We start from the raw sequence: 25363 nt of genomic DNA on the forward strand, positions 1-25363 counted from the left end.
TAATCTTGCCAGGATGCCAAGACTGGACGACATCGTTGGTGTGATATCCCTTACTTTATGCTGTTATGCTGCATTGCCATCTGATACAGGTAAGATTACAACATGTCTTACAATGCTTGATATTATAATGTAGGGTAAGCAGGTTACTACAAACCTTATAATGATAATTGATCAACTTTGATGTAAATAGGATTTCATTCTTCGCTGTGTATAATTCACTGCCTTATATACGTTGCCTTTTTGTTTTGTTGTAGAAAGTTGCTTTGTGTTCACCAGAAAAGAAGTTGAAAACACAATCCATCACTGTAATATAAGAAAGGAGAATCACAGCACTCAATGACTGTGTTATATCTTCATTTTATGGAGTGGGCATCGCCTACCATCTTGTCAATTCTATGTTACCAGCATGAAAATACACAATAAAGCACGGTCGTTGAGGGCTATGATATTCGTTTCTTCTGTTGTAATAATGATTTATTGCTATGAATTATCACTGAGTAACACTGTGCACTGTAAACATCGGGTCCATACAACAAGTCTCCACTACATGAGGTAACAGGGCATTGTAGATTATGACTAGTGCGAGTCTACCTCACTCTAGTTGCATACTTCGGGGGATATTGTCACTCCTTAGGGAGAGACCACCATATAGGTGTGTGGAGACTTGTTAAGCCTTTAGCACTCCACTTTGCAAGGAACTATGGGAAGAATATGCAAATCCGCCTTCCATGATGTAATTAGGAAGACAGTTGCTGCCTCATTGTTGCAAACCAATAGAGGGCGCTCACTGGAATGTGCAAGCCTGTCTTAAGACAGGATTCCAGTGAAATAACCCAATAATGGCATATTCTTCCCATAGTTGCATACTGAAAATCCCAGTCCAGTACTGTGTGCATAGCTCCTATTCGTGAGTGTGAGTGCATATTTCTAACTACACAATGAATGATACAATCTTAGTAATGTGTTTTACATCTTCCAGGATTAAAGTGCTTGTACAATTGAAAGTGCAGCATATTCATTTAGATGTTTTTTTATCAGTCCAAGTTTTCCTCTTGTAGAAAAAAAGGGTTAATCTTATAGTTGTACAACGTAAAGCTGAGGTCACTCATAGTTTTTGGTCCGGATTTTGATGCAGTATCCGCATCAGAATCCAGCTCCAAAAAACAGATCCCGCAGCTAGCTGCGACTGGATGTCGGTGCAAATGAATGAGCCTAGTTGGGAGGGAGTGTCGTGCTGTGGACGCCCGTGGGTGATTCAGCAAGATAGGGCAGCTTGCTTTCTTTTTTCCGTGAGCGGGAAGAAAAACGCTAGCAGAACAAAGAAGTGAACGGCTCCCATTGAAGTCAAAATCCGGACCAAAAAACACACATAATATCTGAAGAAAAAAAACAACTGATGTGATTTTATAATGTGTTTTATTTGACATGTTCTTGGGGGGGTTAAGGAATGGTGAGAATTTTTGCTATATAGTTGCAAACAGTGGCGTAACTACCGCCATAGCAGCGGAGGCAGCTGCCACAGGGCCCGGGACATTGGGGGCCCAGTGACAGCCGCTACCGCTGCTATCATTATACTCGGGGGTCTTTGCAGACCCCCCGAGTATAATGATTGGCGGACCGGGAGAGGTAAGAAACATAAAAAACACTGTTACTTACCTCTCCACGATCCTGCCTGACATCCTTTCTGACGTCTCTGACGTCACATGAACCTGGCCTGCGTCCCGGGTCATGTGATGTTAGACGTCATTAAACAAGGACGGCAGACGAGAAGGCAGCGGATAAGACTGTGTAGGAGCCGGAGACAGGTAAGTAACAGTAGTTTTTTATGTTTTTCTCCCCCCTGGGTCTCCGATTATTGTACTCTGGCATTCTGAAAAGACCCCAGAGTATAATAATTGTTTATGGGTGTCCACTATGGGGCATAATACTGTGTGCAGGGGCCCCTATGGGGGATAATACTGTGTGCAGGGGCCACTATGGGGAATAATACTGTGTTAAGGGGCCACTATTGGGGATAATACTGCGTGCAGGGGCCACTATGGGGCATAATACTGTGTGCAGTGGCCCCTATGGGGGATAATACTGTGTGCAGGGGCCACTATGGGGGATAATACTGTGTTAAGGGGCCACTATGGGGTATAATACTGTGTGCAGAAGCCACTATGGGGCATAATAGAATGTGCAGAAATGCATAGGAGGGGGTCGGTCGAAGTCGTCGGTCGAAGTCGGGGGGGGGCCATGTCAAAAGTTCGCCACGGGGCCCCGCCATTCCTAGTTACGCCACTGGTTGCAAACCAGCTTTTCTCAGGGGTGTCCCCCCAAAAAACAGCAGGAATACACAGTAGTTAGTTCTTGCTATATAGGTGCAAACCAGCTTTTCTCAGGGGTGTCCCTCCAAAAAACAGCAGGAATACACAGCAGTAAGTTCTTGCTATATACATGCAAACCAGCTTTTCTCGGTGTACAGACCATAAAAAGGGATTTAGTATAATCAAAAAATGCGTAAGGCTAGCGCAAGGGGATGAGGACAGGGATGAGGACGGGGACGTGGAAATGCAGATGTGGAGCATGGTTTCGCTCAACCAACAGCATCTACTGTGCCTACTGCTCTGCGGCAGCAAGCATTGCGCTTCCCCACAGTCTCCGGCTTCATGGCCACATTAAGTAGGGTGCAGGGTACAACCCTAACCAGGCCTGAGCACCAGGAAGAGGTGTTACAATGGTTGGTGGACAATGCTTCCAGCACATTCTCCACCAGCCAGTCAGTCTCTACCTCAACTCCTCCTAACCAACAGTCTGGTCCTCCTTCCTCACAACATGCCTGATCTTCCCAGCAAAGTAATCCCACCTTTCCCACCTCCCAGGAGCTGTTTTGGGGTCCATTTACTGTCCCACCACGTCCTGAATCACCGGAGGTAACAGATGAGTTGCTGTGTCCTGATGCCCAAACACTGGAGCATCCGTTATCTCCTGTTGTTGTTGACCAGCAATCGGTCCTCAGTGACGATGATGATGAGACACAGTTGCCAACAGGGCAGCCTGTTGCCATCGTCGGTGTGCAAGGGGAGGAGGAGGAGCCGTCAGAGGAATTGGAAGAGGAGGTGGTGGATGACGAGGATACTGACCCGACCTGGACAGGGCGGATGTCAAGCAGTGTAGATGTTGAGGGAAGTGCAGCACCAAAGAGGGTGGCTAGAGGCAGAGGCATGTCCAGCGGCAGAGAACAGCTGCTTCACCGAAGCCAGGCCACACCCAGCAGGGCTGAAAATGTTCCCTCTTGTAGCCAGCCTAGAAAAACTCCCAAATCGAGGCCACGGTCTTCAGTGGTGTGGAATTTTTTTAATGTATGTGCGGTGGACAAATATACTGCGGTTTGCACACTCTGCAATTCGAAACTGAGTAGAGGCTCTGAAAAGAGCAACTTTACGACCACTGCCATTCGCTGTCATTTGGAAGGCAAGCACTAGGCTCAGTGGCAGAGAGCGAACACAGGACAATTGTCATCCGGCGTTGCCGCCACTGCCTCTACCACTGTTGCCAGTGCTGGCACTGCAGTCCAGACCAGCAGCCAGGAAACCTCCACATCTTCCTCCACCACTTTGGAGACTTCTCCCTCATCCTCCCCTTTTCCTACCTCAGCTCCTTTTCCTGCCTTAGCTCCTTCTCCTGTACCATCATGTGCTTCTTCACAGCAACCTACCATCTCCCAGACTTTTCAGCGCAGGCAAAAATACAGCGCTACCCACCCCCATGCACAAGCCTTAAATGCGCACATCTCCAAACTCCTGGCCCAGGAGATGTTGCCGTTCCGGCTTGTGGAAACTCAGGCCTTCCATGGCCTGATGGCAAGTGCAGCACCTCGCTACAACTCACCTCAACTACATTCACCCAGTGTGCCGTCAGTGAAATGTAGTGTCCCTGTTCGCATGCACTTGTCCACGCGTCGGTGGTCAAGTGGAGCTTTGTGCAAATCGCGGAACTTAGGGCCCGCCTCATGTTGCGTGATGTGCTGATGGCTAGGGACGAACCTAGCCATCAGCACATGTCACGCAACATCAGGCAGGCCCTAAGTTCCGCAATTTGCACAAAGGTCCACTTGACCACCGACGCGTGGACAAGTGCATGCGGTCAGGTACACTACACTTCACTGACGGCACACTGGGTGAATGTAGTTGAGGCTGGGACCGGGTCACAATCTGGGGCAGTCACTTCATTTCCCCACCCAACATTCCTGGCAGGGGCTCTGAACCACCACCCTCCTCCTCCTCCTCTGCCTCTGCCATCACATCGACCCCAGCTACCTGCTGGAAACGCTGCAGCACTGGCGTGGGGAGACATCAGCAGGCCGTGCTGAAGCTCATCAACTTGGGGGACAGACAGCACACTGCCTCCGAGGTGAGGGATGCCCTCCTCGATGAGACGGCAACATGGTTTTCGCCGCTACACCTGGGCCCAGGCATGGTCGTGTGTGATAACAGCCGGAACCTGGTAGCGGCTCTGGAGCTTGCCAACCTCCAAGACTTTCCAAGCCTGGCCCACGTGTTCAATTTAGTGGTGCAAGGGTTTTTAAAAATGTACCCCAATTTACCTGAGCTACTGGTGAAAGTGCGGCACTTGTGCGGCCACTTTCGCAAGTCTACAGTAGCTGCTGCTAGCCTCCGAAGCCTCCAGCAACGCCTCCATCTGCCAGAACACAGGCTGATGTGTGACGCCCTCACACACTGGAACTCAACATACCACATGTTGACTAGGCACACTCCTGTCCGCTCCACAGCGTATATTGAGGAAGAAAGAGGAGGAGGATGACCAAGTGGCAGATCTCATTGTCACACAGGAGGCTAGCAGGGAAGTTCATTGCGTCCCATTGCTGCTGCGCGGATGGGATGAAATGGAGGAGGAGGAGGAAGAGGAGGAAATGGAGAGTGACCATTCCGGTGGGGGCAGCCAAGTAACACTCTGGCACACATGGCTGAATACATGTTGGAGTGCTTTTCATCTGACAAACGCATTGTCAAAATCCTGGAGAGCAACGACTACTGGATTTTTGCAATCCTCAACCCCTGGTATAAAAATAATGTTTCTAATTTTATTCTGGTAGAGGGGAGGGCCAGTTGCATGAGTGATTGCCACAAGCAACTGGTGCAGAATATGATGGAGATGTTTCCATCAACTCTCGTTGGTGGTAGAGAGAAGAGTTCCTCCAACAAGCTAACAACTGCTATCTAGTCCACACCCAGCAGAGGCACAGTCTCCAAGGTCTGAGACACATTAATGGCACCCACTGACCAAACTACCACCACTGAAGGGCCTAGTGTCACCAGGAGGGACAAGTATAGGTGCATTTTGCGGGAGTACCTGGCCATTCCCAGCCCTGTCCTCTCCGATCCCTCTGCGCCCTATACTTATTGGGTCTCCAAGTTGGATTTGTGGCTGGAACTTGCGCTGTACGCATTGGAAGTCCTTTCCTGCCCTGCCGCCAGCGTGCTTTCGGAAAGGGTCTTTAGCGCAGCCGGTGGGATAATTATAGATAAGCGCAGCCGGCTGTCAGCTGACAGTGCTGACCGGCTGACGCTGATCAAAATGAACAGCTAATGGATAGACCCATCATTTTCCTGTCCACCTGTGTCAAGCACCCCAACATGAAGTTTCATGTGTGTGCTCAACCTCTGCAATTCCTCCTCCTCCTCCTCCTCCTGCACCATCAGCGTTGCACAATTCTACTCCTACTAGGCTCAATCCACCCTGATTCCCCCCAACTCTGCTGGTTAGAGTGTCAATCCACCCTGATTCCCTCAAACTCTGCTGGTTAGAGGCTCAACTCACTCAAAGGGCCAAAAACACTGCCGATGCAAAGCTCTACTCACTCTAAGCGCCAAAAACTGTGCTGGTGCAAGACTCAACTCACCCAAAGGGCCAAAAACTCTGCTGGTAAAAGGATGAAGTCACCTAAAGGGTCTCAATCTCTGCTGGTAGCTCAGCTTAAGGGCCTGTAACTTAATTTGGAAGGGCTCACGTTAAGGGCCAGAAAAGTGAATTTTGGAAGGTCTTACCACATCACACACATCCACAATGACAGTTCAGGGTGGGTACTGTTGGATTTCCCATTGCCTATTCCATCTGTGGTTGTCATAGGCAACATGATTTAAAGGGGTGCTTGTTAATGTTTGTTTAGCTTAAATTTGGGTTTCGGTCCATCCAATTGGGGAAGAAAGAAGGTTTCCAGGTATTTTCCCACTTGATAGAAGTTTTTTTGAGTGTAGAAAGTGTGTAGTGGATAGGCTGTGGTGTTGGGGTAAAACTGTGACTTGGGCTTGTTAGATGCCCCCAGGCATGCTTGCCCTGCTGTCCCAGTTGCATTCCAGAGGTGTTGTCATCATTTCCTGAGGTGTCATAGTGGACTTGGTGACCCTCCTGAGTCGAATTGTCGGTTCCCCTGAAACAAAGCATTTTCCCCCCTAGACTATAATGGGGTTCGATATTCGATCAAATAGTCGAATATTGAGTGGTTATTCAAAAAAAATAATGAATATGAAATATTTTACTGTTTGCTCCTCTCTAGTGTGCAATAAAGTACTGTTTTTCATGCTGATCAAAAATGTCTTGTGCACTTGGGTAATGCTATGAAGCAATATGGTGGGAACATATTGCATATTAACAGGGTTTTCCATTAATGATATTTATCCCATATCCACAGGGACAGATGCATTCCCCAGTGTAACTCATTTCCCCTTGTTTGGATCCCTGCCCATGCAACAGTTGTAGATAGGAGATAACTCTACAGTCAAGCCTCATTCTACACAGTTTAGGAGGATAGAATGAAAAAAGGGTTAAAACTTTAAAAAATTAAATACAATATTCTAAGGCTGGGGTTACATGGCTATTTTGGCTGAGACTCTTCACATGACCAAACATCGCCATGTTACCCTGTGACATCTGAAGTTATTTAAGCAGATGGGGTCAACCCTCACCTATATTTCTAAAGAGAATGACATGATCATCTTTGGCCATGCAATGGAACCCATTGTCAAAAATTGCAGTTTAAATCCATTTATGCTAAAGTGCAAGCTAGGGTACAATGAGATTTACACCGCACAGATTGTAGTAATATTTGTGCCATATAAAATGTAGAAGCGTAATCTACAGACTTCTCTGTTATACGTCCAGCCATTCCTGGTGACCTACAGTAGTGGAAATCATCTTCATCTCTATCCACAATCTCAGGACCACATAAAGTAATTCTGCTGATTTCTATGCCTTTTTCATTGCTGTCACCTTTTCCTACTTCTCCCACTAGATTAGCAGAAGATGGCCAATAAACATCTAGAAAAAAAGTAGCCTAAAGTAGCTTTTTTTTATATTGCTGTGTCAGCAGTGGGGTCCTCCTGAGTCTCCTACCATTTTATTCAAATGTTGATGGATAGTTGGCGCTGACGCTGATGCACCCTGAGCCCGCAGGACAGCTTGAATTTCTTTGGAACTTGATTGGGACTGCTTATCTACCATCCGGACTATCCTGCGTTGCAACTTTTCATTTTTTCCTTCTGTCCATGTCAAGGGAGATTGGCTACAGTGCCTAGGGTTGTAGGGTAGCAATTAGATATATCTTTCTTTTGCAACATTCCCTTTCTGGTGACATATTTAGGCTTCCCCTCAAGCTTCCTGGCATATGACTATATTATTACCTGCCTCCACTAGATGTTCTGTTTACAGCCACTTATCGAACTCTTTGAATACCTGGGATGTTAGATCCCACACTGAGTTGGCTCTTCCCCTCCCTCCAATGATGAACAGTGATAGGTCAGGTGATGGGAGGCATGTGAAACACATTTGAAACTCCCATTGATTAGCCCATATGCCTTTAGGGAGAAAGGTGTGGAGTTAAGGCCACTTATGAACAAGTCTTGCATTATTAGTGCAACCTCCATGGCTATAAAAGTTAAAAGGACCTCTGATAATATCCAGGTCCTTCACCAGGAGTCTGCACCATGAATGCTCTGATCTGGAGGCACAGACATCATAGATTGGTACTGGAGGTAGAAGGCTCATCTCTTATTTCCTCTGTCTGTTCTGGGTAGGTGCTGACAGTTTTGGAGGTATTGAATAGGGGACTGATTTGATGTAAGCTTGAAAAGTTTTATTTGGAGAGAATGCTGCTGCCAACAGGCTAGAGGTAGGGGGATGTCGTGCTGCAATGTAATACCTGAGGTTGCTATTGGTATTATGTGTGCTGTAATTTGGTATTTCATCAATTTTCTCTAAATTTAGTTTTATAGCATCTCTTTTATATTTATATATCTTTTTATGTTTTATATTGTCATCCAAGTGGACTACTATTGTAGGAACTGTATTATATTTTGTCCAAAACTTAAATATTTAAGTGTTCCTCTACTCTCATAACCTGTGGGTTATAGAATGACTGAAGAATTGTCTTTGCAGAATGAAGCATCAATGATCCGTTGTCGATCTACTAGTATATGCTGTACTGAATTTCTATAATGTTCTCTTCATGTATCATATGTTGTATATCCTATCATGGTGTTTCTGGCAATAAAACAATGTCCTTTCCTTTATACATATTTTTGTGATTTTAGGGACCTTGGGCCAGCAGCGCTTAGTTGTCAAAACTCCTCCATCAGGTACGCATAGCCTTAACAATAGACTTGCAGTTTTCTGGCATATATCGGTGATAATGTGGGGCATCTCCCCACTGTGGGACTATTAAAGGATTATCTTATCTTATCTGTGACACACTATCTTCTCTTGTGCCAAAGATGTGGCACATCCCCTGTTCCACACAACGTTCGTGACTTTGTGCAAATGTGGCTGGAGTGGAGGGATGCCTCAGCCTGACATATAGACAATGCATCCCGGTTCCTACATAGATCTCCATTCTAGCCTTGAGTCAGCGAGGGTCTTTTTTTAACACAAGACTAGAAAAAGACAATTTTAATAAATTCCCCCCATGTATTTTAAAATATAAGTAATATAATGTTTTTAATTTCTTTTAGTAAAAACATCTTGTGGCAAGCCTCCAAAGATACTACATGGAGAACTCTTAACAGACATGAAAGAATGTTACCCGTCAGGTTCATGGGTGACATACAAGTGTCCACAATTGTTTAAACATTTAGGACCTCAATATATAAAATGTCAAAATGGAAAATGGAATAAGCCACCAGTTTGTCTTGGTAGGTGCATTTGCGTTTTTTGATAGTTTGTTGCTTATAGAAAAAAACATTTACCGTATTTTTCGGACTATAAGATGCACTGGACTATAAGACGCACCTAGGTTTTAGAGGAGGAAAATAGGGGGAAAAAAATTTGAAGCCAAAAATTGTAAAATATTTAATATATGGAAGTTGTAGTTTTGCAACAGCTGCAAGGCCACATTGACAGATGACCCTGCGGCTGTACGGGGACGCATAGAGTGTTGTTTTTTTTTTTGCGGGGCCAGATGTACTCTTTAGTTATACCATTTTGGGGAATGTCTATTGCTTAGATCACCTTGTAGTGAAAAAAAACCCAGCGGTTTAGCACTTGTGATTTTGACGTTCACTGTACAGGAAAACTATTAGTAGACCGGGCATTTTCGGACACAGGGATACCTAATGTGTATGTGTTTAACATATGATTTTCTACTTTTATATATATTCTAGGGAAAGGAGGTGATTTAGAACTTTTATTTATTTCATTTTTTTATTATATATTTTTAAAGCTTTTTTTTTTTTTTTTTTTTACTATTTTATTTCCCCCCGGGGGGCTTGAACCTGCAGTCATTTGATTGCAAGTCCCATAGACGGCAATACAACTGTATTGCCGTCTATGGGATATTCTGTATATTACTATTATGGCTGGTCATAGACCCAGCCGCAATACTAATATAGCAGTGACAGGCCTGAGAGCCTTCATTAGGCTCCTGGCTGTCACCCAAACAGGTCGGCTCCTGCGATATCGCCGCGCAGGAGCCGGCCTGCAACTTTACAGGTATGGGGCCAGAAGGGGCCGCCAATACAGACCCGGCATCCGCTGTAATAGAGAGGCGGATGCCGGCGAGGGATAGACTCCGGCACAGGTGCCGGGGCCTGAGACATCGCTACGCTCCTCTGCCCTGCATGAAGCCAGCGGCCGGGGGACGGAGGAGCGGAATAGCATCGCCGCTGCTGGCTTCATGCAGGGCAGAGGAACGCAGCGACGTCTCAGGCCCCGGCACCTGTGCTGGCGTCTATCCCTCGCCGGCATCTGCCTCTCTATTACAGCGGATGCCAGGCGGCCACATTCAGACTATAAGACGCACCCTTCTTTTCCCCCTAAATTTTGGGGAAAAAAAGTGTGTCTTATAGTCTGAAAAATATGGTAAATGCAGTTTAATCAAATGTTTAATAATATCAAAAATACAATAACCATATTGTGCGATTCTACAATTACTTCTCCCAAACCTTTTAAACTATTAGAGAGAGATTTTTCATGTAACAGTAAATCTATAAGGCTTGTTTGAGGTTGCTTTCATAATTTAGTTATTTAAAGGGATACTCTATCTAAAAATGTATTCTTCACCCTTCTTTATTACTTCACCCTCAATTATATATATATATATATATATATATATATATATATATATATATATATATCATTGGGTCTTTATATGGGTGCCTCCTTTATCCGAGTCATAGTAAAAAATGAGTACCTTATTTAAAGAGGACAGTTCATGTCCTTAAGCACATGTGGTTTTATATGCTGCTAGAAAGCCGATATCGGCATGCGCAATACCACTCCAGGCAGTGAACTGCACATGTCCGAGCGGCCATTTTGGTGTGGCCAACTACATGAGCGTACTGTGCCTGTAAAAGAACTGAGCACACCGAAATGGCCGCTCGGACATGTGCAGTCCACTCTGCCCGGAGCATGCCCAAGATTTTGGCTACAACAGCACAGTGTCAGAGGGCAGCGCTCAGTCCAATTTCTGGGAAGGAAGAGGATTCTTTCCAAATCAGACAATGTGATTCTCTGGATTTGTTTTCTCATTTTGAACAAAAAGCCAACCAATGAGCTATCACGTGTTTCAAAAAGTGTCAAGAAACGCGTGACTTGCAACAGATAATATTCAAATTCAACTAGCGCTATGATGCAAAATAAAACTTAACATTTAATAAATATATTTAAAATGTGTTGACAGACATGTAACACTAATAACCTATACAAGGAATGACAAAATAGAAAATTGATGTATGCTCATGTGTCCCACTTAGCTCAACAACATCAATATATTGGAGAAATATCCATAATGGCTTCTTATGCCTCTAGGTGAACAGAGAAAACATAGTGACCATAAACAAATGCACTTACAGTCTGCCCAATAGGATATAATAGTAATGAAACGGTCTTACCATAGGCTGTAGATAGGGAACCAAAGTCAATGCTGGGCGTACCACAGGAGGATAATAAATCCCTGTTCTTAACCTGCTGATACACCCTAGCTCCCCATAGACTCCCGCCCTAACAAGGGCAGTCCCAAGCTGGCCCTCAAGGTAAGACCCTATATGTCCCTTTGTCCCTACGCGTTTCCCAGTGCAGTAGCGCACCGCTCATCAGGGGATCTTATGCTATGCTGACTTCTAACAGCAGACTCCTTCCTTCCATCCCATAAAAGAGAGATGCCCACAGTGGTAGGACAAGCTCAGGATAGGAAAGTTCTTTCTCCTAGTGCTGACTACAGGTAATGACACTGGCAGCACATTTTGCCTCCTCTTGAGGCTATTTAAACCATTCATTTGCCGGCGCTCCGCCCCTCACCTGTTTAATATGAAGTCGGTGAACGGCGTCCTGTTGAATACTGGCGCCATCCTGCGCCTCCTGATGACGTCCGCCAGTTCAGCCGCGTCATCAGCTTACTGGCCGGATCCCGCGAGATTGCGGATCCGATCCCGCGCATGTGCAGATGTCCTCAACACGTTGGTATAGCACGGAGTCCCGTCGCGGAGTGCTGCTTAAACGCCTGATAGGCATGTAGATGACAAGTCAAGGAGTTAATGGTAAATAGACACCTCTCCTACATTGCATATTCATTGAGAGTCATCTCGAACCCTCCCATTCTCCATTGTATTCACATCCCACAGTCAAATATTTACCCTCCCCCTGCAGTACCGTGCCCACAGTCAATTTATCCTCAATCTTTTAGAATTTTCCCTCACTCATAACTTTTTCGTCTTTAATGGCCAACACTTCCACCAGCTCAGGGGCACCGCCATGGGGAATCCATGTGCGCCCACGTACGCGAAATTGCTCCTGGGCTGGTGGGAGGAGACGATGGTCTTTGGGGAGGAACATGAGGAATTTACAAATAAGATTGAACTGTGGGCATGGTATATTGATGACGTGTTGGTCTTGTGGAGGGGCGCCCCAGAGTCCTTTCAGAGATTTGTCGAACATCTGAATGTGAATATGATAGGCCTGTCATTCACATGTGAAATTGGTGGTTCATCGCTCCCTTTCTTGGACGTCTTAATTTCTAAGGGAATTAATGGCACACTGGAGACAAAAGTGTTTAGAAAAGCTACAGCCACTAATTCCCTCCTTCGATGGGATAGCAGTCATCCATACCCGTTGAGGAGGGGAATACCTCGTGGCCAATACCTGAGATTGAGAAGGAATTGCTCTGGGGGGCAGGCCTTTGTGGACCAACCGGCAGACTTGAGATCCCGGTTTTTAAAACGGGGATATCCGGACCATATTTTGAGGGATGCGTTTAAATCATCTCTGGCTTGTGATCGTACCCAACTGTTGAGGGCCAAGGAGAAAACAATGGACTCGGACAGTATGGTCCGAATGATTGGAACATATGACAATGGAGCATCAGAGGTGCGTAAAATATTGCAGCTTCATTGGGATATCCTAACCTTGGATCCTGATATAAAGGCAGTAGTAGGTGATAGACCGCAGATCACGTTCCGCAGGGGAAGATCCCTGAGGGATCGTTTAGTGCATAGTCACTTAAGCGTTCAAAAGAATTCTACTTGGTTGTCCCCACCAAAAGGCTGTTTTAAATGCAGTGGATGTTCAGCTTGTTCTCATTTGGAGACAGGCAAGCAATTTTTTTTGGAAAACCTAAAAAAAGTGTTTGAGATCAGACACTTTATTTCATGTAGATCAAAAGGCGTGATTTACAAAATTACATGCCAGTGTAAAATGGAGTATATAGGAAAATCAAATAGGGAATTTAGAAAAAGGATTGGCGAACACCTAGGGGACATACGTAACCACAGGGATACCCCTATAGCGAGACATGTAAACTCCACCCATGGGGGGGATCTAAACTGCCTACGATTTATGGGGATTGATCTGGTTAAGCCACACCCAAGGGGAGGGGATTGGTTTAAAATGACATTGCAGTGTGAAGCCAAATGGATTTTCAAACTAAAAACGGAGGCTCCTCGGGGTCTAAATGAGCAACTGAATTTCTGTTGCTTCATTTGATATGTATAAAGTGGACCTGGGTCCGGATGGGATTCGGGCCAGATTTGTCAGTATATGGGTATATCTCATTTTCTCTTTCTTTGTTCACAAATGTTCTTATTACTAAGTCCTTATCTATGTCATTTTGTTGAGTGTCCATGTTAACCAGAAATGATAGAATCCAGCATTAATAAATGTTCCCAGGAGCTATTTAAAAAGGTGGAGACGAGGGAACATCCTGCAGATACTTACCTCCTGAACCATTCAGGGGGAGGGTAAATATTTGACTGTGGGATGTGAATACAATGGAGAATGGGAGGGTTCGAGATGACTCTCAATGAATATGCAATGTAGGAGAGGTGTCTATTTACCATTAACTCCTTGACTTGTCATCTACATGCCTATCAGGCATTTTTTTTTTTTTTTTCTCTTCTTTAAAAAAAAATATATATATATATTTTTTTTTATTTTTTTTTTAAAAAAAAAAGAAAAAAAATGAAAAAATTCATAATAATAATGAAAAAATAATAAAAAAAATAATAAAAAATGGTAAAATACATAACTGTTGGTTGGCCTTATTTATTCACATCTTCTGATGCGATGTTCAAACCAGCTGGATGTAATGTATTGAATTTGAACATCCAGAACATTTCCCTTTTGTTCAATATACTAAGTCTATCACTGGTTCCCGAGGGAATCCAATCAATCGGTGTGACTTTAAACCCTCCAAAACTTTTATTATGGTACTCGGCTGCATGACGCGAAACGCTGTGTTTCATGTAACCATTGTTAACATTAGAGCGATGCTTGCTAATGCGTTCGCTCAATTGCCTAATTGTTCTTCCAATATACTGGAGGCCACAAGGGCACTCTAATAAATATATCACAAAAGTTGAAGTACAATTTAGATGATACTTTAGTTTAAAAGTTTCATTTGAAGTGAAGCTACTCACTTCACAGACTTTATTTCTAATAGACTCACAGCATTTGCATCTTTTTCGATTACAACAGTAACTACCAACAGGGGATGGATGGAATTTGGATTTTGGTTTTAAACCAGTATGAATAATGGCAGGTTCTAGGTCATTATTCTTATTGTTTATTAGTGATGAATTACCCTCAAAGGTGTTGACTTGGGTTATTTCTGGTTCTTGAGATTTGCCCATATTGGTTATTGCAAAATGTCTCTTTATAGTTAATTTACGTGTGAAGGCATTGAGGTCTAAGAATAGATCGACCTCATTTGGATTTTGTGAGGGGCAGAAAGAAAGACCTTTGGATAGAAGGTTTAATTCTGCTTGACTGAGGGTATGCTTGGAGAGATTGAAGATGCACTTGGGGAGCCCTTGTTCTTTTTTTCTGTTGGGGCTGCCCAAATTTGCTTTTTGAGAGCTTGCATCCTCCCCTGGTGCCACGTCTAGTTTTCTTTCTGGTGAAGGTGAGTGGCTTTCATCGGTTAATTTCCGTTTGTGTTGTGTAGGTGTGAAGTAATCTGTTATCTTTGTCAATAGTGGTTTTTCTTGAACGTGATAGGCAATCAACGGACTGGGGGGCGTCATTTCCAAAGGTAGGGCTAAAAAAGAGACCTTGGTCAAAGTGTTGTTTTGAAAGGTAATGTTGTTGAGAGACTTCTCTTGTAGTGTTTGATTTCCATGGATTGAAGTATTGGTTGGAGGGCTGTCATGGGTGGTGATAAGTGAGTCTTCTAGTTCTATGGGGGTGGAAAGGTTGCTAGCGTCCGGTGATGCAACCGTATTGATTAGATGTGTAGGTGAGTTATGTGTAATGGATTGAAGACTAGATGAAGGATATTCTGCTGGAGTGTGGAAAAGATTGGGAGAAAGAGAACTGGGTTTGGGAGACTGGAAAGTGGTTGCTGGAAGGGCTAGCGATGTTCTTCTGCCTCAGGGAATTTGAACCTGATTTGGTCTTTTGAATTTTTACCCATCCTCAAATTTAAAAGCGGTGGTAATGATGTTCTAGATTTGGTGGTAGGGACCCCTTTTGTTTGTTTCATAGAGGTTATAATAGGAATATTTGTAACATTATTTGGAGATGTTATATTCAAAGCTTTCTTAGACTTATCTTGTCTCACATAAACTGAGGAGATTACCGTACCGTTCTGAATGTGACTATATTCAGAGCGATTGGATGGTCTTTTCGTAGTTCTCATCTTAGGTAAGTTTTTTGAACTATTAATAAAGGTTAAGTCATGTTGCTTAGATGGAGACAAATATCGGTAATTGGGAGTTCGAGGGGTTCTTGGGGTCTTAGGAGTCCTTGCTGTGTGGAGCCCTGAGTTTGGTTGTCTACCTGATTTTTTAGTTTTCTCCCAAAATTTAATGTTATTGTTTTTATAATCATTTCTATCTCTTTCTAGTTTACCCGTTTTATATTCCAGGATCTCTCTCTCGATATTGAGAGACCTGGTACACAGGACTTGGTTCATTTTAGTGAAACTCGGATGATTGTTATGCATTTCTAATTCTACAGTTGCACTATTAATTTCTTTACCCAGAGTGTCAGCTAGGCTTTTTCGTTTCTGGGAAAGTTTTTCTAAAAGACCTCTACTGCATTGATTGAGATAATTATTCCAATCCTCAGTAAAGGTCTTATCATTTGGAAAGGGAGAAAGCAACTTGAAGTGAAGACCCTGAGGGATTAGGCCCTCCTCCAAGTATATGCAGAGAAACTGATGATCTAGAGAATGACGTGTTTCATCAATCAAAAGTTTCTCTAATGTCCAAAATTTAAAACTGAGTTCATCGTGTGAGATTGATCCCTTCATTTGGTCCAGAGTGTTCGATTTTTTGGAACAAGATTGTTCCATGGATGAAGGTCTAGCATATTGGCTTACCAGACCTTCTCTTTTTTCAATTCTTGTTTTGATGTAATCCATATTGTCCAAATGGAAACCAGAAATGGGTAAAGGTGCTTCCAGGTGTTGAGGTTCAGAGGATGAGGAATCCTTCTTCCCTGCTACAGGCCGTGAATCACAGATTGTAGGACTAGAATTGCAAAAGATAGAAAAACACCGAGCACACTTTATAGTGTAGATAGTCAATTCACCTTTTTGGATAATTGTAATGAATGTATCAGACCTGGTGGCCTCTCACCTGGTTTGGTTGTGACAGCGTTCAAAACTCTGTACTAAGGTGTATATGATACCAGGTATGGGGAGCAGCACGTCTCAAAGGCACCAGTTGTGTCAACCGGGGAAACAGCAGAGGAAAAGGGCAGGACGGCGCTCACAGGTCCAATAGATTTTATTAATAAGAAGAATTGCACAACGCAAACAATCACAGCGGTTCGGGCTGGACGCCCTTTCTCAAGTGCGTATCTAATTAAAAACACACAAATCCATATATAAAGTAACATATAGAATCTATAACATATAAAATCACAAACAGTTAAAATTGTAATGTTGCCAAAATCAGATATAACACTTCAAAGCTGATATACAACATAAAGATATATTTAAAAAAAAAAAAAAAAAGAGAATATAGCACATTGGGAGCATATATAGCTTATCCATATATTCATTGTAAATGGCATCCTTAAAAATAGATATACAATGAGCAGGAAGCTCATATTGTTCACCATATACATAGATCTTTTATCCTAAACACCTTAGTAAATGAGCAGCCTTATTAGACATACTGAGAACTCTGATCTTTATAATAGAAGTCTCCAAGAGACAGGACAGCTTCTTACCTTGCAGGAAAAAGCCCTGTAGATACCAAGGATCAGCTATTCTGTTTGGGGAGTGCTGCCTGATCTGTATATATGGTTCACAAGGTTCACTTCCTCCCGGTCGTCCAAGCACTTCCGGGGGAAATGTGCAGTTCACCCTGGAATGCACGTGCGCACAAGGCGCTCACTCATACTTTGTGATCTTTGTCTTAGGGCAGTCATATAGTTTCACTAAGGATATCCTCAGTGTACCCTATAGTCTATAAAAAAAGATCAAAGAATTGACATACGTAGCATTATCAGCTCAAGAGGATGTACTAAATCTAGCTCCGAACAAGCGGTAGGGAGAAAAGAGAAAAGAAAAGAGAAAAGGAGAGAGTGGAAAAAGAAGAAGAGAAAAGGGAAGGGGGGGGGAGGGGGTGTACGAGCAGCAGGCAGTCTAGTGCCGGTGCAAGAGCCAGGGGGTCCAGGTCTTCACGTAACGGTCATGAGTCCTGGAAGACCAACACATAAGTTCATCAAAACGGGCTATCTGATTGACTTTGTCAATCCATTGGGAGATTGGAGGAGCAGATGAATTCAACCAGTACTGTGGAATAAGCGATTTTGCTGCGGATATCAGGTGAGTGACCAGTCTGTCCTTCCCAGGGGTATAATCGCCAGACGGCAGGGACAGAATCACGGTTTCAGGGGTGAGTTGGAAATACGGGTAACTAACTTCTCGGATCACCTCCTCCACTTTCGCCCAGAACTCCTGTATCACCGGACATAACCACCAAATGTGTAGGTGAGTGCCAGCCTCCGATAAGCATCTCCAGCATCGGTCTATGGTGTGTAGTTTCTTGGCGTACAGCCATGCGGGAGTCCTGTACCATCGAGAGACAATCTTATAATTATTCTCTTGAAGCCTGATACATGGAGAAAAGCCATGAGAGCGAGACAAGACAGTTTCAACTTCATCATCAGACAGGGAGATCTGTAGCTCGGCTTCCCAAGCAGACACGTAATTCGGCCGGTGTGGATCCACAAAGTGGGACTGATAGTGAGAGATCTTTCGGAGCATGGAGGTTTTTGAGATAAGCAGTTTCTCAAGCTCAGTCAGGTGGGATTGTGTCGTGTAGCGTTGCTGCAGGTTACGGAAGGTTGTGGACAAGTTCTGTTTATGCAAAAAGGTGAATGACGTCTCAGGAGCGAGGGAACATACTTCATCTGTAGACAGTAGCCCGTTTGGGGTGGTGATGTCTCTAAGGGTCAGGTTGCGAAACCTAACCCATAAGTCCTTAAATGCTGCAGGGTGCATGCCTGCTAGGTGGGGGATCAGCAACAGTGGAAGTATCGGAGAGGGCTGTGGGAGAAGGTCATCGATAAGGTCCAGCCAGGCTCTCGTGGGGCTGAAGAGCAGCGGGCAAGAGGTGATCGACGTGGTGCGATGTGTGCGCGGGAACCATAGTACAGCATCAAGAGGAGCATCTATGCCTTCCTGTAATAGCATTGCAGGCAACCGTGAGGTGAGGGGAAAAGCTAAATCTGACCACCAGGTCAGGCGGATGGCAGTATGATATTTCTGAATGTCTGGAAGACCTATTCCACCCTGACTCTTCTGTTTGGTCAATTGTAGCCAGGAGATCCTCGGAACTTTATGTCTCCAAACAAAACGGGAAAACAGGCTTCTGAGGGAGGCGAAGAAGGTAGCAGGTGTATTTTCTCATTTTGACTCTCATAGTTGAGATCTACCTATGATGTCAATTACAGGCCGACCTCATATTTTTAACTGGAAGAACTTGCACAATTGGTGGCTGACTAAATACTTTCCCCACTATATAATTTCCCCTTTTATAGCCCCCTTCTATATATGTCTCCTCATTATCATAGCTACCTTATATCTAATAGTTCCCCCTTATTATAGCCCCCTTATAGTAGTTTCTCTCTTATAATACCCCCTTATATATAACAGTCTCCTCATTATAATAGCCCCAGGTATATGTAATAGTACCTCCCTTGTATAAAATAGTTTCAACCTTATAATAACCTCCCTTACTTAGGAGAGTTCTCCCCTTATAAGAGGGATATTATAAGGGGGAACTTTTATTCATAGAGGTGCTGCTATTGATAATTGAGGAACTATAATATATGAGGACTAGTATAAGGGGGAACAATCATATCCAATGGCTTCCATATAAATAATAGTTCATCTCTTATAATAACACTCATCTATACCAGCTTCCCTTATAAATAATAGTTTGCCCCTTATAACAGCCACCTTGTCAGTTCCTCTTTCCCTGTCCAGAAAACAATACATTTTTTACTCACCTTACATGCCTGGTTGATCCTGCTCATAAGAGAGGCGACAACATAGGCTGATAATCTGTATGCGCTGCAATATACGTGTATTGCAGTGCATACTACTGAACCAGCTATCAGAAGATCACTGGTTCAAGTCCCCTAGTGTTATTTATGTAACCAAAATTTTCTCTGTGTCTTAGAGCCATGTACTACAAATGAGAAAAACATGACAAAAAATCATATTGCACTTGTATGGAGCCAAAGCCGAAAACAACTCTGTGTCAGAAATGATCAACAAAAGAAATATGCAGCAAAATGTTATGTCAGACATGGTGATATCATTCAGTTTGCATGTCGGCCTAGATATAAAATATCTGATCCTGAAGACTTACGAGTCCGGTGCAACAAAGGAATTCTTCCATATCCCACATGCTTCAAAAGGTAAGTGCAATCTTATTACAATGTAATACATTTCAGTTATAGAAAGAAATTTCGTGTTCTATTCTGCTTCTAAATTCAGAGTCATACACACTATTTGGTCAAAAAATGTACGACACCCAACTTTATTACATCTCAGTTTGGTTGTTTCAGCCCTGCCCTCACAAAATGGTACATAAGATAACACACAAAGCCATGTGACCTTCATAGACAAACTTTAGTATAGTATGGGTTATACTGAAGAGTTCAGTGATTTTAACCACGCCAGTGAGGGCTGTAACATTTTTATCATTTTCATTATTCAACTAATTTCTGCATCTTTTTTTCGGTGACATTAGGGCTTTATTTGTACATTTTTATTTTTGCATGTGTTTTTATTTATTTTTTTATATCCAGGAAAAAAACATAAGAGGAGGGAAAATGTGTCTGTTTTTCACACTTTAAATATTTTATTTTTTTTAAATTAATAACACATAGTGCTACTAAAACACTTTTCAAAATAGTTTTTACTCTCAGGTACGGTAATTTTTATTTTGCATGGTGTCGTCGAGGGTGAGGCTAGAACCTGTTTTTTATTCTGTGTACAGTACATATTTGCACTGATAATTTTTTATTATGATTTATTTTCTTTCTAGATGCAAAATCACCAATTTATTTTTGATAGTCTTTATAAAAAATGTTATACTGTTTTGCCGCTGTAGAGTCTGTGTAACTCCTTCACATAGCTCAGTTGTGTTCCTGCATCTGATACCCAGTGCAGCTTGCAGGGTGAAGTGTAGGAATTACCAAGCATAGGTATATAATGAGACTGGGTACAAACAATAGCAGAGTCTACAAACATTGGGGCAGAGACTACATATATGAAGCATCATGAACATTGAAGTAGAGAACACACCGTAAAAGGCAATTTTTTTTTTTATTTTTTTTTTATATATCTTTAACTTTATACATATACTTTTATTTCTAGACCCCTAAGGGACTTGAACCCTAATACAATGCATTTCAACATATTATAAAATAGCACTGCCTTTATTACAATTGATATTAATATTGATAATATCTATAATTTCCTGTTTTATCTTTCAGAAACTAAGCACTTTCCACTTGAGCATTTGGAATACACCATGAATTAATATATGAATACATTATATGATGATATTGATATTGCTTAATGAATAATCTGCTGTAGAAACAACGAAAACTGATAATAAGAAATTATTAATACAGACTTCAGGATCATTGGTCTATGTACTTCACCTATTTCATGATAAATACATAAATACAGTCGTCTTCATTTTTGTGCTTTACTTTTATATTTTTATTAAATAAGGGAAAAATTACAACAAGACTTCTCTCGTTTTAGTACTGGACTAATAGCATGCAATTTGATTTTGTGTTTTTCTTGGATCGCTACTGTCCTCCTGAAGTGTCATTCTTTGGTAGATTTGGTTCAAGATGAAGTTATGAAATGTATTATAAAATATATAATAATTCATAAACGATCAAAGATAATCCTAGAGCATCCTGTATGTCTTTAAATAGGTCTCTTCATGCCCTCACAGATGAGCATTATTATATAGAGGACTGTACACATGAATGTAGACTCTTGTACCCTGTTGGCTTCATCTAGGTGGGATACAAGATGAGATAAAATAAGTTGGGCATGGACTCTTAAAGGTTCCATATGGTATTCTATGGCACATTTGTCCACAGATGTTGCAGTTGGACCTATAGATTCTGCCCAGATTTGTGGGAGTCCCAGCTGGTCCAATAAATGCTCAACTGGCAATAAATCTGGTGACCAAAAAAAGCCAAGGAATTCTTTGAAGCATCTGGTCAATGCGTCTAGGGCCTGCATTTCTGCACTTGGAAAGTCCATAACAAAAAAAAAGAACATGATCAAACCTTCTTGTCCTATGTTTTGGTTCTTTTGCTCACGTGCTCATTGTAGGGACCCTCTAACGCTAACATCGGCCAATCACTGTAATAATACCTTTAAAGTTGTTAAAATGAGACCGAGTATAGGGTGCATGTGTGGAATTAACCAAACTCTCCTACACTCGGCCTCATTTTAACAACTGTAAAAATATTATTACAGTGATTGACTGATGTTAGCGCTAGAGGGCAGGCACTGCGGAGCATATAACACTGTGTGGGGGCCACTGTGGAGCATATAATGCTGTGGGGAGGCCACTGTGGAGCATATAATGCTATGTGGGGGCCACTGCAGAGCATATATTGCTGTATGAGGGCCACTGCAGAGCATATACAATGGGGGACCCAAACTTTCCAGAATGAGGCTGCTGCGCGCACAGTTTTCGTAGTACGCGATTCTGCAGCTAATTATTTGTTCAACCACGCCTTCTCAGTCAGTGTGCCAAGCGGCATTGATGTGGAAGGTTTCGTCTACCCACAGTGAATTTTCTTGCAAGAGCTGTTTTGTCCAGCCATCGCTCGTCAAGTGAAGTCCAATGTGAAGACAATGGTCATTTGTTTTTTGATGCAAAAAGGATTGTGCCCTCGGAATTCGTTCCAACAGGACAGACCGTCAACCAGGTTTTCTACTTGGGGGTTCTCAAGAGGTTGTGCAACAGTGTGCGGCGAAAAAGGCCCGAAACGTGGCAGTCTGGTGATTGGTTTTTCCACCACGACAATGCCCCAGCCCACACTGCCATCTCGGTGACTACTTTCATGGTAAGAAACGGCATGGCTGTCTTGCCCCACCCACCCTATTCACCCGATATGGCTCCCAGTGACTTTTTTTTATTCCCACGAATGAAGAGGAACCTCAAGGGGAAGCGTTTTGCCGACGTGGAGGAGGTGAACAGGAAAATGACGGAGGCCCTGTGTGGCCCCCTGTTTCCTTTTGGGATTGTTATACCCTCTTTGTTCGATTGATCTCTTTGTTTATATGTTTGTTATTTCTTATTTTTAAAATTTTCAATAAAAATTGATTACAGCTAAAAACTCCTCCTGCGCCGCAGCATTCGAGCAGAGGGTGGCACAGAGACCCAAACAGACAGAGATGTTAAAGCATGTTAGATATACCCCGCAATTCTAAACCTCCCACAGCACCCTTACCTGGCAATGAATATAATCTGCCGTTTCAGTGCTGTTATTAGGCTAGTGTATATAGATCTCATATATAGAGCACTAGATAATCCAAATGCCATTACGCTTCTGAGGACGCATATAATAAATTAACCTGGGGGTCTAAGACAAATGGCCATAGATACAAAGTAGCCATCTACCTTTAAAAACACCCTACAGTCTGTATCTAGATAAGTAGCACCTGACCCATGATACTAAAGTAGCGGTGCCGTATGAATCTAGGTAGACTAAGTGTATAGATTCAATTCCCTCAACGCGTTTCCCTCAGCATTATGAACGAACGCCAGGTTCATCAGGAGAGTACAATGATAATGGACCCCAAAAGAAGAAAATAAAGTGCGGTAGAAACTGCAGTTCTCAGCGTCCCGATGGTGGAGGCCGATACTTGCAGTATGAAATATAACAGTGCATGATGTATAATCGGTGCATAACCTGTATGTAACCCCAGGGAGTGGGTAGCAAGGGCTTATGTCCATGTTACCCCCTCTCCTATAAATCAGAGAGCATACTAAACTTTTACTCTGTGACTCTAGGTTCACACCTGCACCCGATTTCCATTATTCGATTTTGCTTGGGGACCCAAAAAACAAAAACCCAATCTGTTTAAAAAGCAGTTACCTGCGGAAGCCCACAGACCCTACAGACTATAATGGGGTCGGTCGGGTTTCTGCCTGGCTTCCTTCTGAAAAATGGAGAGAAAAGTCCTGCTTGCAAACCCCCTACTCACTAGAAAGCCTCTTGGAAAGAGGTATATTTTAGGAAATTTTTGCAATAAGATGGTATTTGGGGGGGGGGGGCAAAGTGAAATTGGTGTGCCAATTACTACAACACTGTAATATGCTGCAGATTCCTGTTGGAAAATCTGCAGGTTATACATGTCTGAACATGTCCAAACAGTATGTTGCCTTTGCTACACAGTGACCAATCAGAGCTTAGCTAAGAAGAATATGTTGCCACAGTGACCAATCAGAGCTCAGCTACTAAGAACACCATCAACTGTTAGGTCATGATGTGATGTCATAATGCCATAACTTGTATTCCGCACGCACAGTGCACCTGCTACAGTCTTGTTCTGTTGGCACAGAGATGAGTACTGTTTGCAAAGGCTGTCTCAGACAGTCACTGCAAAGACATTTGGAAAGGCTGTCTCATACAGTCACTATGGAGGCGTTTTGGAAGGCTGTCTCGCACAGTCACTGCAAAAGCATTTTTGAAGGCTGTCTCAGACAGTCACTGCAAAGTAGTTTGGGAAGGCTGTCTTAGACAATCACTGTCGAGACATTTTGTAAGGCTGTCTCAGAATCAGTGCAAAGGTGTTTGGCAGGGCTTTCTCGGACAGTCACTGCAGATGTGTTTGAGCCATTATGGAGGCGTTTGGGAAGGCTGTCTCGGGCAGTCACTGCAAAGGCGTTTTGGAAGGCTGTCTTGAACAGTCATTATGGAGGCATTTTGGAAGGCTGTCTTAGACAGTCACTGCAGACGTGTTTGGGAGAGCTGTCTCAGACAGTCACCATGGAGATGTTTGGAAAGGTTGTCTCAGACAGTCACTGTGGAGACATTTGGGAAGGCTGTTTCGGACAGTCACTGCAGACATTTTTGGGAAGGCTGTCTCAGACAGTCACTGTGGAGGCATTTGGGAAGGCTGTCTCAGACAGTCAATGTGGAGGCGTTTAGAAAGGCTGTCTCGGACAGTCACTGCAAAGGCATTTGGGAAGGCTATCTCAGACAGTCATTATGGAAGCGTTTTGGAAGGCTGTCTTAGACAGTCATTGCAGAAGTGTTTGGGAAGGCTGTCTCAGACAGTCACTATATAGGTGTTTGGAAAGGCTGTCTCAGAAGTCACTGTGGAGACATTTGGGAAGGCTGTCTCAGACAGTCACCATGGAGACGTTTTGGAAGGCTGTCTCAGACCTTTAATATGGAGACGTTTGGAAAGGCTGTCTCGCACAGTCACTGCAAAGGCATTTTGGAAGGCTGTCTCAGACAGTCACTGCAAAGTAGTTTGGGAAGGCTGTCTCAGACAATCACTGTCGAGACGTTTGGTAAGGCTGTCTCAGAATCAGTGCAAAGGTGTTTGGAAGGGCTTTCTCGGACAGTCACTGCAGATGTGTTTGAGCCATTATGGAGGCATTTGGGAAGGCTGTCTCGGACAGTCACTGCAAAGGCGTTTTGGAAGGCTGTCTTGAACAGTCATTATGGAGGCGTTTTGGAAGTCTGTCTATGGAGACTTTTGGAAGGCTGTCTCGGACAGTCACTGCAGACGTGTTTGGGAAGGCTGTCTTGGACAGTCACTGTGGAGTTATGTAGGGAGGCTGTCTCAGACAGTTACTGCAAAGGAGTTTGGGAAGGCTTTCTTGGACAGTCACTGTGGAAGCATTTGGGAAGGCTG

The 25363-nt window shown here is 43.3% G+C and overlaps 1 protein-coding gene across 1 annotated transcript; it reads left to right on the forward strand.

Moving 5' to 3' along the window:
• LOC142218790 (complement factor H-related protein 2-like) lies at positions 1-21042 on the forward strand. Its single transcript, XM_075287719.1, has 4 exons — positions 1-89; positions 9009-9188; positions 19626-19866; positions 20950-21042. The coding sequence occupies exons 1-4, from the start codon at positions 14-16 to the stop codon at positions 20954-20956; spliced, it is 504 nt and encodes a 167-aa protein (XP_075143820.1). The 5' UTR covers positions 1-13; the 3' UTR covers positions 20957-21042.
• Positions 21043-25363: the final 4321 nt, after the last annotated feature.

This window comes from Leptodactylus fuscus, chromosome 9, assembly GCF_031893055.1.
Source record: "Leptodactylus fuscus isolate aLepFus1 chromosome 9, aLepFus1.hap2, whole genome shotgun sequence".
In the NCBI taxonomy this organism is placed as follows: Eukaryota; Metazoa; Chordata; class Amphibia; order Anura; family Leptodactylidae; genus Leptodactylus; species Leptodactylus fuscus.